The 12,959-nt window shown below is 30.1% G+C and overlaps 1 protein-coding gene across 6 annotated transcripts in view; it reads right to left on the bottom strand.

Annotated features, from left to right (window-relative positions):
• Positions 1-2,467: 2,467 nt before the first annotated feature.
• LOC106468197 (F-box only protein 30-like) overlaps positions 2,468-12,959 on the bottom strand; it is a 28,702-nt gene continuing 18,210 nt past the window's right edge. For 4 of the 6 annotated variants that reach the window (XM_022396533.1, XM_022396532.1, XM_022396531.1 and 1 more), the window contains exons 6-9: positions 10,968-11,224; positions 10,691-10,835; positions 8,880-9,056; positions 2,468-7,280 (exon numbers count right to left, since the gene is read on the bottom strand). In XM_022396533.1, the coding sequence (XP_022252241.1) occupies positions 7,053-7,280; positions 8,880-9,056; positions 10,691-10,835; positions 10,968-11,224 (807 nt within the window). In that variant the 3' untranslated portion in view covers positions 2,468-7,052. The remainder of the gene's footprint in view (positions 7,281-8,879; positions 9,057-10,690; positions 10,836-10,967; positions 11,225-12,959) is intronic. The other 2 variants (XR_002612584.1, XM_022396534.1) reach the window with 2 other exon arrangements.

Raw genomic sequence — 12,959 nt, 5'->3', positions numbered from 1 at the left:
CACAGGCTCTCTCTCTCCTCTTTGCTGAAATTATGAAATTTAGTGAGGAAAAGAAAAATTCACCATTGTGTTATACCGCAGTTAACTGGCTGGTAATTACTTGTAGTTTGGTTGAACTGAAAAATATACCAGTGTAATTTTATCAATTAACATCAAAAAAGTGTTTAATTTAATATTAGTTTGGAAATAAGAAGAGTATGTGCATAGTAAACATAGAAAAACAGCATGAAAATGTCAGGTGCTGGACTAAAAAAAAAATCACTGAAGCTTGAAACTATGCAAGTTTTCTGTATTGCAGTTAATTTCAAGGAGTAAAATGCTAATTATGTCAAAACTTATCTGATACACTGATACAACGAAAAGATCTAAAATGCATTCTAGTTAATGTTATCATCATCATTACTGTTTTGTGTATTGTAATACTCATATGGCAACACCATTTGATACATTCTAGTTAATGTTATCATCATCATTACTGTTTTGTGTATTGTAATACTCATATGACGTATGGCAACACCATTTAATACATTCTAGTTAATGTTATCATCATCATTACTGTTTTGTGTATTGTAATACTCATATGAAAATACCATTTGATACATTCTAGTTAATGTTATCATCATCATTACTGTTTTGTGTATTGTAATACTCATATGATGTATGGCAACACCATTTAATACATTCTAGTTAATGTTATCCATATGAGTATTACAATACACAAAACAGTAATGATGATGATCAACACCATTTGATACATTCTAGTTAATGTTATCATCATCATTACTGTTTTGTGTATTGTAGTACTCATATGGCAACACCATTTGATACATTCTAGTTAATGTTATCATCATCATTACTGTTTTTTGTATTATAATACTCATATGATGTATGGCAACACCATTTGATACATTCTAGTTAATGATATCATCATCATGTGACATTTCTTTAAAGGCACTGAGATCTGTATTGGTAAAAACATATACAAAATGATTTACTTTTTCATGAAAACTTGGTCACCCCTGAATAGAAACTTATCAACTGAAATAAATTATTTTCACAAGCTAAACCATAATCAACCCTTTACATGATTTTTTTTTTCACTAATGTCAGTTCATACCTTTGATTTTATAAACCATAAATAACCAGTAAATGCTTAGAAGATATTGCTTCACTGGATTTCATTCAAAATCCTTTTAACATAACATTACAGGATAACAAGTGACCTTTTGATTCATCTAAACCATCTTCTCCACTAAATTTAACTAAATACTAAGAAATGCAAAGCCAACCCTTGTCATTCAAATATTTATCAACCTTTTCCTTAAACTCTCTTAAATTAATTGCATCTACCATATCTGAAGACAATCCATTTCAAAAGCCAACCACCCAATTAGAAAAATAAAGTTGTCTTAGCTGAATATGACTCCTACCCTGCCTATATATATATATAGTTTCACCATCAAATATGAAAAAAGATGATGCATCAACACTATCAATTCCCTTAACAAACTTAACACCAATCAGATCCCTCTAACTATACTTGTGTTCCCTAGGTCTTACCACTTTTACCATTAAATACAAATAAAGATGATACATAAACACTATCACTTCCCTTAACAATCTTAACCTTAATCAGATCCCTCCTAATTCTTCATTTTTCAAGAGAAAACAAATTCAGAGAATATACCCTTGCATGACAAATTTTCCATAGATCTTAACCTATCCTCATATGACAAACTTTCTATAGATCTTAATTTTTCCTCATATGACAGACTTTCCATAGATCTTAACCTTTCCTCATATGACAAACTTTCCATAGATCTTAACCTGTCCTCATATGACAAACTTTCCATAGATCTTAACTTTTCCTCATATGACAAATTTTCCATAGATCTTAACCTATCCTCATATGACAAATTTTCCATAGATCTTAACCTATCCTCATATGACAAACTTTCTATAGATCTTAATTTTTCCTCATATGACAAACTTTCCATAGATCTTAACCTGTCCTCGTATGACAAACTTTCCATAGATCTTAACTTTTCCTCGTATGACAAACTTTCCATAGATCTTAACTTTTCCTCATATGACAAACTTTCCATAGATCTTAACCTTTCCTCATATGACAAACTTTCCACAAATCTTAACCTGTCCTCGTATGACAAACTTTCCATTCCAGATATCATCCTAGTAGCCCTCCTCTGAATCCTTTCTAATAATTCAATGTCCTTTCTAAGGTAAGAAGCCCAAGAATGAACACAATACTCCAAATGTAGCCTAACCAGTGACTTGTACCATGACATTTGAACATCTTTAGTCTTAAGATCTGAAACAGCTTTAACTATAAATATATATACTATCACTGCTAAAATTACATTTAAAGTAAACTTTTTTTGAATAATTTTTATACAATGTAAAATTGTATTTAAATGTTTATGATATATATATATACTTATTAATCCACAAAAAGATATTAATCTAATTACTTCAGCATTTAAATTTGTTAATGGTCTTAAACCCACTAACCTTTGTTTAACAAAGTGAGTAAGCATGTAAATGTATGTGCCATTTGTTAGTTTTCTGTTTGTCACAAGAACATAACCATGAATAAGGCACTAACCAAAGATAAGTGTTTGGAAATCATGTTGATGTACAAAATAAAAAAAATAATCACAAAAAGAATATTCATGAACCATAACATCAGCCAGTTTTCTATCCAAACTCAATAAATCTGTAATGCTCCAGTAAGAATGGATACATACACACAAACACAAAAAATAAACCAGATGTAATAAATAATCTGTGACCCATTACAAGAGAGAACATAAAAGGTAAACATATGGCAATATAACCATCTAGTTCATACTTTTTGTCCTTTCAGACATATGCTACAGTCATACAACCAAGCTGTTTTAGATTTTAAATAAAAACCAGTGACCAGCATACATGACTCAGAAATAGTTACAAACTGGAAAATTACCAGGAGATGACAAAAAAAAAAACACACACACACACAAAGTGATTGTTTTAACAAAATACTAACTACACATACTTAGTTTAATGAACAGGTTGATTTTCAATGAAATCTGAATTTCATCTCAACTTCTAAATTAGAGAATAATGTTTTACTTTTTTCAATCTAAATAACAAAAAAAATTTCATAACCACCAGCATGATTATCCATATCAAACACTTAAGTTTAGTTAACATTAGTTAGAGGAAGCAAAAACAACCTTGTTTTGTGCTTTGAAAAATATGTAAGTGTAATCTTAAAAAACATTTTTTTTAATCATTCAATATTAAGTATTGGTAGAATTAATAGCTCATCAATAATGAAACACTTTTTTTTGCAAACAAAAAATGTTTTAAAAAGTGAACAAACAGGATCAACTTATCAGGTATAATTATCCAAAATATTCATTCTGAAGAACAAGTAAAATAAGCCATATTTGTTAACTTACACAGTATTTTAAATTTTTAACAGATTATATTACGTACATAAATGTTCCACAAAGGATGCACGACTAATTTTATTTATGCACTGAGTAGGAACCAGATTAACTTGTCAGACAATAAATAAAACTTGTACTTTTTTGCCAATTGCCTTGAAAACACTTGTAAAAGGAGCAAAACTTATAAACAACTAGATGCAAATTATAGCTTAAAAAACATGATCTGAATACCCTGGGTTGAGTCTGATGGACAGAGATAGCTAGCAACATAGAAATAGTTTTGAAGGTCAAATTACATTCACAAAAACAAAAAAAAACTGTCAAGATATGATAGCAACACTAACAAAGATGTAAATAAACAAAGATTTTTCTTAAGCTATGAAAACTAATGTTGCAAAAATCAGGATATGCAATGTTGGGAAAAGCTTCTGGAATTTACATACCTACAAAAATCAGGATATGCAATGTTCGGAAAAGCTTCTGGAATTTACATACCTACAAAAATCAGGATATGCAATGTTAGGAAATCTTCTGGAATTTATATACCTACAAAAATCAGGATATGCAATGTTAGGAAAATCTTCTGGAATTTATATACCTACAAACACAAGGCACACATGCTAAAAAATGGCTTCAAATTGCAGAATTCAAGAGGAAAAGAGTTGGAACATAGATAATATGCCAACTTTAGCTTTTTTCATAGTTCAGATTCATTTACCAGTAACATGTTGCTATTCTACATTTAAATGTTTTGTTTTTGGGTACCTTTAATGATTAAAAAAATAAAACATCTCAAAAATATTACACATTTGGTCTGTCTCAATGACTAATGGTATCATTAGGATTAACAATTTAAAATTTTTTTATTAAAAAAGAAACCAAAAACAGTCAGTTAAAGTCTAATAACACTATTCTATGAGATAATTGTTCTCCTTTTTGAAAACAATTTAACTTCAACAAAAATAAACACAAATACTAACACACATTGAAAACCTGAATGTATATGTATTGTTAAACTGTTACGACCAGAAAAATACAACAAGGCCAGCTTTCCTCCTTTAATATTTGCTTTAGATGAAATTCAATGTATGAAAACCGTACTCTCAAAAAGACTTAGATAACCTGTTCAGCTTATTATGCAATTTAAAAAAAAATGTAATTCTCAAAAGTGAAAAGGAAATAATGAAAGAAAAATATTAAATTTGACATTTTTTCTATAATTTACATTTAGAAACCTCAACAACGGCACCATAATGTATTATAAATACTAACAAATGCAAAAATTAGATATAAGATCACAACTCATTATACTGAAAGCGGAGCTAACAGTGATTAATCAAAAAATCTCTTAGCTAAGATTTATAACACAGGTAAGAACAGAAACTTCTATGCCAGCTAGAGTGATAATAAATCAATTATATGTAATGCAAATTTTCTATATAAAACACAAAAATATTACTTAAATCTCAAACCCAGGTCTACAGGGAGTATCAAATACACAATTCATTTACCTATGTAAGAATACTTAAATTTTAAAACACACTAAAGATAAATATCAATATTAAAAACAACACATGGTAAGTACTTGCGACTAGCAAGTTTAAATAGCAATAATCACTAGAAAAAAAGATTCTGACCATAGAAAGCTCACATATATGTGAATTTACCCTGACTTTCATTAGAGTATTCAAAATACTTAAAGTTAATCCTACTATATTACTTCAGGGTTGTTAGGACAAATTTACAAATGTAACATGAATTTATCTTCACCATTATGTGTACATGCATTAGTACATTAGGTTGGATTAATTATACTTGATCATCAGAAAATGTGATATTTAAAGCTCAAACGTGATACTACCAACATACTAAATTAAAAATAAAATATGGTACTTCTGGTAATTATGTAAAAATACAAGTTCACAGAAGCAATATTAATTCCAAGTTGATTTTACTAACAATGAATAAATGTAATGTATGAACAGAAGTTTGATGATATGAAAGAGTTCTTTACCCTAACAAATGGAGTTACAATTACTCACCTACCAACCACCCATCTTACCCTAACAAATGGAGTTACAACTACTCACCTTCCAACCACCCATCTTACCCTAAGAAATGGAGTTACAACTACTCACCTACCAACCACCCATCTTACCCTAAGAAATGGAGTTACAACTACTCACCTACCAACCACCCATCTTACCCTAAAAAATGGAGTTACAACTACTCACCTACCAACCACCCATCTTACCCTAAAAAATGGAGTTACAACTACTCACCTTCCAACCACCCTTCTTTCTGCAGGACTAAAACAAAAAATAAGTGTTTGCTAATGCATTTTTCTGTAACACCATAACTAACATATAACACAAATGTGTTCATACAAGGTCTACAGTATTGCATACAATTCCATCTTTACTACTAAAAACATTTTGAAACACTCAATTTTTTTTATTAAAAAAACAAAACACTTTGATCATATGCTGTGCTATGAGTTTAAAATAATTTTGGTTGTATACAAAACTCATACTTTCACACAAAACAATATTATAAGAACATATGGTAACCAGTTATAGAAACAGTTCAAGACCAAATTATTGTTACTCCTAAAGTCCATGCTTTCATAACAGTCATGTTATATCATGACTAATATTAAGGAAAGGCAAGTATAATGATGAGCATATGTAAACTGAACACTAAGTAACCAGATAAGACCAAGTTATTTTCTAATTCAATGAAGAGAGTAAGGCATGTAAAAGAATTTTTTAGTGTTGTTACAGATATAGCTCAATCTTTACTTCTGATTGACAATTTCTTTACATTCTACCTCCAATGTTTAAATAACTAAACTTTCATAGGCACATTAGGGATACGTAATAACTCAAACGAACAATGCAGTAGTAAAACTATAACATCAATAACAACCTCAAATTAGAATAAGGTAGTTTCATTACAATGAAACAAAGTTTACCCATCAGAAAAACATCAAACCAATCACATCTTTAATGCAGCTTTTACTTGAAGTCTAACTTCTTTTGCCACATCTTCTTACTTCAAATTTATTTGAATTATGAAGCCTTCATAACTATACCCTATAACAAAAATTAAGTATCACAGCTGCAATACTTTCGCTGAAGAAGTTGGTATGATATTATACTGTTATATCTTTTATAGAGGTGGCAACCACTACTAAATACAAACATCGCTTGCATTGTATATCACATATCATATGACAGCCATCAAAACATGAAAGTGGCCAAAAATTGCCATTTAAAAAAAAAATGCCCAATTTTTTTTTATGCACAGGAAATAGCAATTAGAGGATACTTAAAATATCATCATGGCTTATTCTAGGTTATACATAACTTTACATTAAAATCCTCATTGGCAATAATTTTCTTTTTAATTTTTAGTTTACAAATAGTAAAAAGTATAAAATGCAACTTAAGAAATATATGATTTATTTGAATAGTAATATAACTTTAAACTTATTGTTGCCATTATTGTTGGCCACCTTACTAATGACTTCTGAAAAATAGATTACTTATCTTATGGAGTTAGACATACATTTCCTAAATAAGCATCAAAATTCAGTCATAGTAACAAATCACTGTCTTTGTCACTCTCTTCAGGAAGTCTAATCATATTTTTAAGCTTTTCAAAGGTTTCCTGGTTTGGCTCTTTGCTCATAGGGAAATAGAAAGGTTCATATTTAATATTTCGAAAGAAATAAGGACACTGCTGTAAATGGTTTGACATGTGAGAACCATCCTCAAAACACCACTTGTAAATGGGGGAAAATGCAGTGCTGAAAAACCATCTCTGAAAAAAAAAATACAGCTACATTAAAATCAATAATAAAATATTCATTAAAAAATAGATTATGACCATTTTGCTAGTTGAGTGCTACTGAATATAAACAGCTGAATTTTTAACCTCAATAAAAAGATTCCAAGCAGACACATTACACCATACTATCTTGATTTTTTTACTAGAGGTCTAATGGATACAGGTATGTTATTGCATGTTTCAACTTTAACTTAGTACCAGCTTTTGAAAGTGTTATATATAATACATATGACTTAGAAGTGTTAGGCTTTCTATGTTATCACTGAAAATGCACTAATGTTAAAACTAAGAATCATAAACAGGCCATGCTAATACCAAAACAAGAACAAGACTATTTAAAAAAAGTTTGATGCAAAGAATTAATTAATTAAAATTTTTCATGCATAAATTAAATAACTTGTTTTATACTTCTATACAATAATTGTGATTTTATTGCAAACTGTGATACATTCTTCTATGTTTGTGATCCGAAATCAGTTTTGTAAAGCACATAAAACACAGAAAATCCAGAGTTTAGAATTAAAACAACAAAAATAAAATACTATTATTGGAGAGTAGTCACATGATTTGTACATGTTCAGAAATGGAGCAAAAATGGCAGGGTATAAAGACTGATGTGTTGATCACTAAAAATTCTTTTAGCAATGCTTAGAGGGCAGACAATGATTGAGATAGCTTTCGTGTGAGAAGAGGGTAAGTCCGTTTCATAATTACGACTGATTCCCATTATTTTATATTGCCATTTCAATGTTGGAACACCACGAAATATTTATAACTCAGACTCCAGCCAATTTGTTTTAAGGACATTAATATATCTGTACAACATATTGGGTTGAAATATAAGGTTGTTTATTTGTTGAATTTCATGCAAAACTACTTGAGGGCCACCTCCACCAGCCTTCCCTGATTTTAAAGTTATGTTCAACTGTTGGTCTTCTCTAATAGAATAGTGGGATTTCACTGCCACTCTTATAACATGCCCATGGCCCCAAAGTACAAAACACAATTTTTGTGGTAACAGGGTGTGTACCATGGAACCTCAGATCCACAGCCCAGCATGCTAATCACTCAACAGTGCTTTGCCTGTTGAAATATTCAACTGTATAATTAAATTTCAAAAGTAATTATAGCCTTTTTACTGAACTAAGTAATTATACAACTTATAGCAAATAATACTAGTCAACAAGTATCAAATACTTGCACTCCCAGTAATACAGTGATTCATATAATCAAGTGCTATATATAACTCTTCCTTGTTACAAACAAGTTAATCATTCTTAGGTTATAGAATGTCACAGCTGAAAAAGCATGACACATAACGGTATTATGTGTGTGATACTGCATCACAATAATACAGATTATTTAAATCCCATCAATCTTTACCTATTCAGTATGGGTTACCAGTAAGAACAACGTACAGAAATGCTATTGCGTACTCTATTCCAAGTGGGCCAATTCAGAATAACATGGTTTAACTTGCTATCTTATAAAAGAAAATTGAAGAGGATTCCTACAGTGTCTGTAATACACTTTTTTGAGTGTCAGTAAATCTTAGACAGAATATCATCAAACCTTGTAGGCCTGACACCATGAATATCTCCCACCAGAACACTTTCTCCTTTCCCACTGAAAAATGACCAGTCCTTTCTCATCCAGTAAAGAGCTAGCTATGTCTCTGAAGAGTTTCGATGTAAGTGCCAAGTTACACAGACTAAAGCCATCAAGGAACCTTGCAATATGCTGGAGGACCTGAAAATAGTCATCAACATTTCTTGTAAAATCTATTATTCTGCAGACAGTATTCATCTATATTTCTAACAGTTTTGGGCAAACTAATTCAGAAATAGTACGTCTTCAGCTTACGTTGAACAACAAAGAATGAAGCCTATCAATATTCAGTGTTTTTATGGAAAATCTTATTTTCAGAGTGTTTGTAGCTATATAGTAATCAATGGATAAGTCTTATCCTCATTAATAAGTTTAACCATTAAGAGGTCAACCTAAAACCAGTTAAATATTGATTAACAGATGGTTATTCATAAATTTCCATTAGAAATTTTTGAAAAGATAAGATGGATAAAGCTTTTGACAAATTATTACATATTATTTTTATCTCAGTAGCATAATTAGAAAAAACAACTTAATAAACTTTCATAATTTAAAACCTAACATAACTTATATTATTAAAGGGTGAGGAAAGAGGCAAATTTCCTCATATCTAAAATGTTTTTGATAAAACTTTCCTCACAACTTCTTATTTCCAACTTATTAGTAAATGTTGGTTGACTAACACTGGAATACTGCAGCAAAAGCAATTAATTTTGAATTTATTCATCTGTATAGTAATCACTGCAATTGAATGATGTCACTTCAAAAGAGTTGTGTTCTTTTCATTCGTAATTTCCTTCTCTCATGAGGTAATTTACCTCCTCTTCATACGGAAACATTAAATAGTGGAGGAAATTTATGGTCTGTAAGGTCAAATATTTCCTCTTGGCATCACAAAGAAATTTAACTTCCCCTTCTATACGAGGAAATTTTTATATGAGGTGGGAAAAATTTTAGGACCTTCAGATCAAACATTCCCCCATTAAAGTTTTTAGCCCAAGACAAATTTCCTCATATCTAGGATACTTTTTTTATACCCATCAAAATTAGCAATTCAGTTTTTAAAGTGTCATTACAATACTTCTTCCTACTGGTCAACCAGCTTGAAAATGTTTTAAAATGTCAGGAGTAAATAATCTATTAATGTTACTAGAAGGGTAAATCTAACTGATAAGAGTTTATCATAAAAATAATTTGATAAAAATCAGCAAACAGTGATTGATAAGAGAATTTGAGTTTACTTAACCTATTTTTTACTCTTTTTTTCAGTCACATTTAATAGGAAACCCAAAGATGAAATTTCTAAATGATGTTTTAAATTAATTCATGGTTTTACTATAACCATGTAAGCCAAAGGTTAGTGAATTAAGCCAAACTTTTATACAAGCTTTATTTATTTCTGAGTCTACAAACTTGATATACAAAATATATTTAACACTGTGCTTTTCACAGTAATATCTCCGAGTTTATTTACAAGCTTTATCATTATTATTGTCCTTTAGCACAAACTAAATAGACAGGTACTGGACACCTCATATTCAAATTTAAATATATTTTTTAAATGTTTTGCCTAAAGAAATAACTTTTGGTAAATAATCCTTTCATCATTAACCATACTTACACAGGTGGGGCTCAAAGTGCAAAAGCCATGACCTTTTATTGAGTGTCACTGAATATGATATCATGTCAGAGTTAACAGTTGTTCAATTTACTCTACAATGCTGATAACTAAAATAACTAAATAACTAAAATATCCAGTAAGCTAAAAAATTTACTTCAAAAGGAAACTGGGTGATGTGGAGCATTCCTTTCTGGTTTCCACCACATGTTCCATTTTTCAGACTAGAATCACCAGCTTCAGGAATCACCTCCATGCTTGTTCTTCTCTGAAAGGTCAATTTCTCAGTTCTTCCTGGTGACCTATGACACATACAATTTTGTTCAATGTTGTTAGTACTTTAATACTGGAGCCATTTAGATTTAATTATATGTGGACTAACTAACTAACTAATACTACAAAATGTTTTATAAAATCTACGTTTTTAGTCTGACCTTCTTGTATGCTTCCAATCCATTTGATTAGTAATATTATGCTCATCATTCCACAAAGGTGGCTGAACCCCAAAACTTTCCAAAATGTCACTATGTAGAACTACAGATCCTTTTGGAGCGGGGTAGAATCTTCGGCAGGAAAACATACAACCATACTGAGCTAGAGGACATCTCTGTTCTAACCATCCATTCAGACCACCATGAATGTCACCATGTACGTTACGGTAGTGCCAAGCATATTCATCACGCCGAAATTCCTATGGCAAGAAAATTACCTTCCAAATGTAGCACTTATAAGGTACATAACTACAAAATATTAAGTATTCAATGAAAGTTGGGACAATAGCATACTTAAGTTATAAGAACGAAAAACATATAAAATGTAGGATTTTTTAACTAATTCATTAATCTTTTTTTTTTCAGACTACCACAGTAGTTACAGTAATAAATTTACTGTACTATACAGTCGTATGGGCCATTATACACCATATAAACAATATTTTACAATTTAAACAGTTCTTTCTGCAGGGAAAGTTTACAAATTTAGGTAAAAAGAGACAATTATTAAATCAGATTGAATACATTATGTTAATAGCATCAACATTAATAGCTCACAATTTTGTTTACAACAATAATGTTTTGTACTAAACATTTCTCTTAAAAACTTAAGTAACATATTTCAGTTTTCTTTCATTTTTATTTAACTTGTTTCTTTGATTCAGTGATATTATTACACACAGTCTTCATACTGCTGTACAATATTTTTTTAATTTAGATAATTTTATTATTGTTTGTCTGGAGTGAGTTTCCTCATCAGTTTACAAAATGATTTGACCTATATAAAAATAAGTTACACTAAAGTTGACTAACTTGTGAGACAGTTACAATGATTGATTGATGATTTGACCTATATAAAAATGAGTTACACTAGAGTTGACTAACTTATGATACAGTTACAATGATTGATTGATGATTTGACCTATATAAAAATAAGTTACACTAGAGTTGACTGATTTGTGAAACAGTTACAATGATTGATTGATTTACCAAATTTGTTGGTCAGTCTGTCAGGGAGTTAGTTCAGTTTTGTGAATATTTAGCTTGTGTTTCAATGACATAGTGGTTAAACCAGGTGTGCTGTTCAGGTTTGTGAATATTCAGTATGTGTTTCAACGACACAGTGGTTAAACCAGATGTGCTGTTCAGTTTTGTGAATATTTAACTTGTGTGTCAATGATACAGTGGTTAAACCAGATGTGCTGTTTAGTTTTGTAAATATTTAGTATGTGTTTCAACGACATAGTGGTTACACCAGATGTGCTGTTCAGGTTTGTGAATATTTAGTATGTGAATGACATAGTGTTTAAACCAGAGGTGCAATGCAGTTTTGTGAATATTTAGCTTATGTTTCAATGACATAGTGGTTAAACCAGATGTACTGTACCTACAAGAAAATTGGCAAGTAAGTGAAATTGTTGTATTAGCATCTACTGTAAACTAAAGCCTATCAACAAACATTAATAAAGTTAACTTGTAGAACTTGAAATTCAAGATATAAAATGCTTTCATAACAATTATGTAGAAAGGACTTTGTATTCTTATCAAATAATTCAAAAGAACCCACAACAATAACCATTACAACAATATATTTTTGTCTTGTAGTCATGTATAATGGACATAAAAATAAAAATACGAGGTTAAGCTTTGGACTAACACAGGACTTTATATTACACACACATATTGTTTATACTGGTTACCAAAATTGTGTATTCTGCACCTGCCATTTATGTTCTATAAAAATTCCAGTCTTTATCCATTGTAAACATTCTTCAATTTCTAAGAGATTTTTTAATGCATAATAAGAACTGAATATAGAATTGTTTTTTAAATTTACCATGCCAAGTGTCCATTTCTAATCTAGCATTATCTGTAATTATACCATGCCAAGTGTCCATTTCTAATCTAACATTATCTGTAATTATACCATGCCAA

The sequence above is a fragment of the Limulus polyphemus genome, unplaced genomic scaffold (assembly GCF_000517525.1).
Source record: "Limulus polyphemus unplaced genomic scaffold, Limulus_polyphemus-2.1.2 Scaffold2912, whole genome shotgun sequence".
Classification (NCBI taxonomy): Eukaryota; Metazoa; Arthropoda; class Merostomata; order Xiphosura; family Limulidae; genus Limulus; species Limulus polyphemus.
The sequence above is the reverse complement of the archived record's forward strand: the minus strand, read 5'-3'. Positions and strand labels throughout refer to the sequence as shown.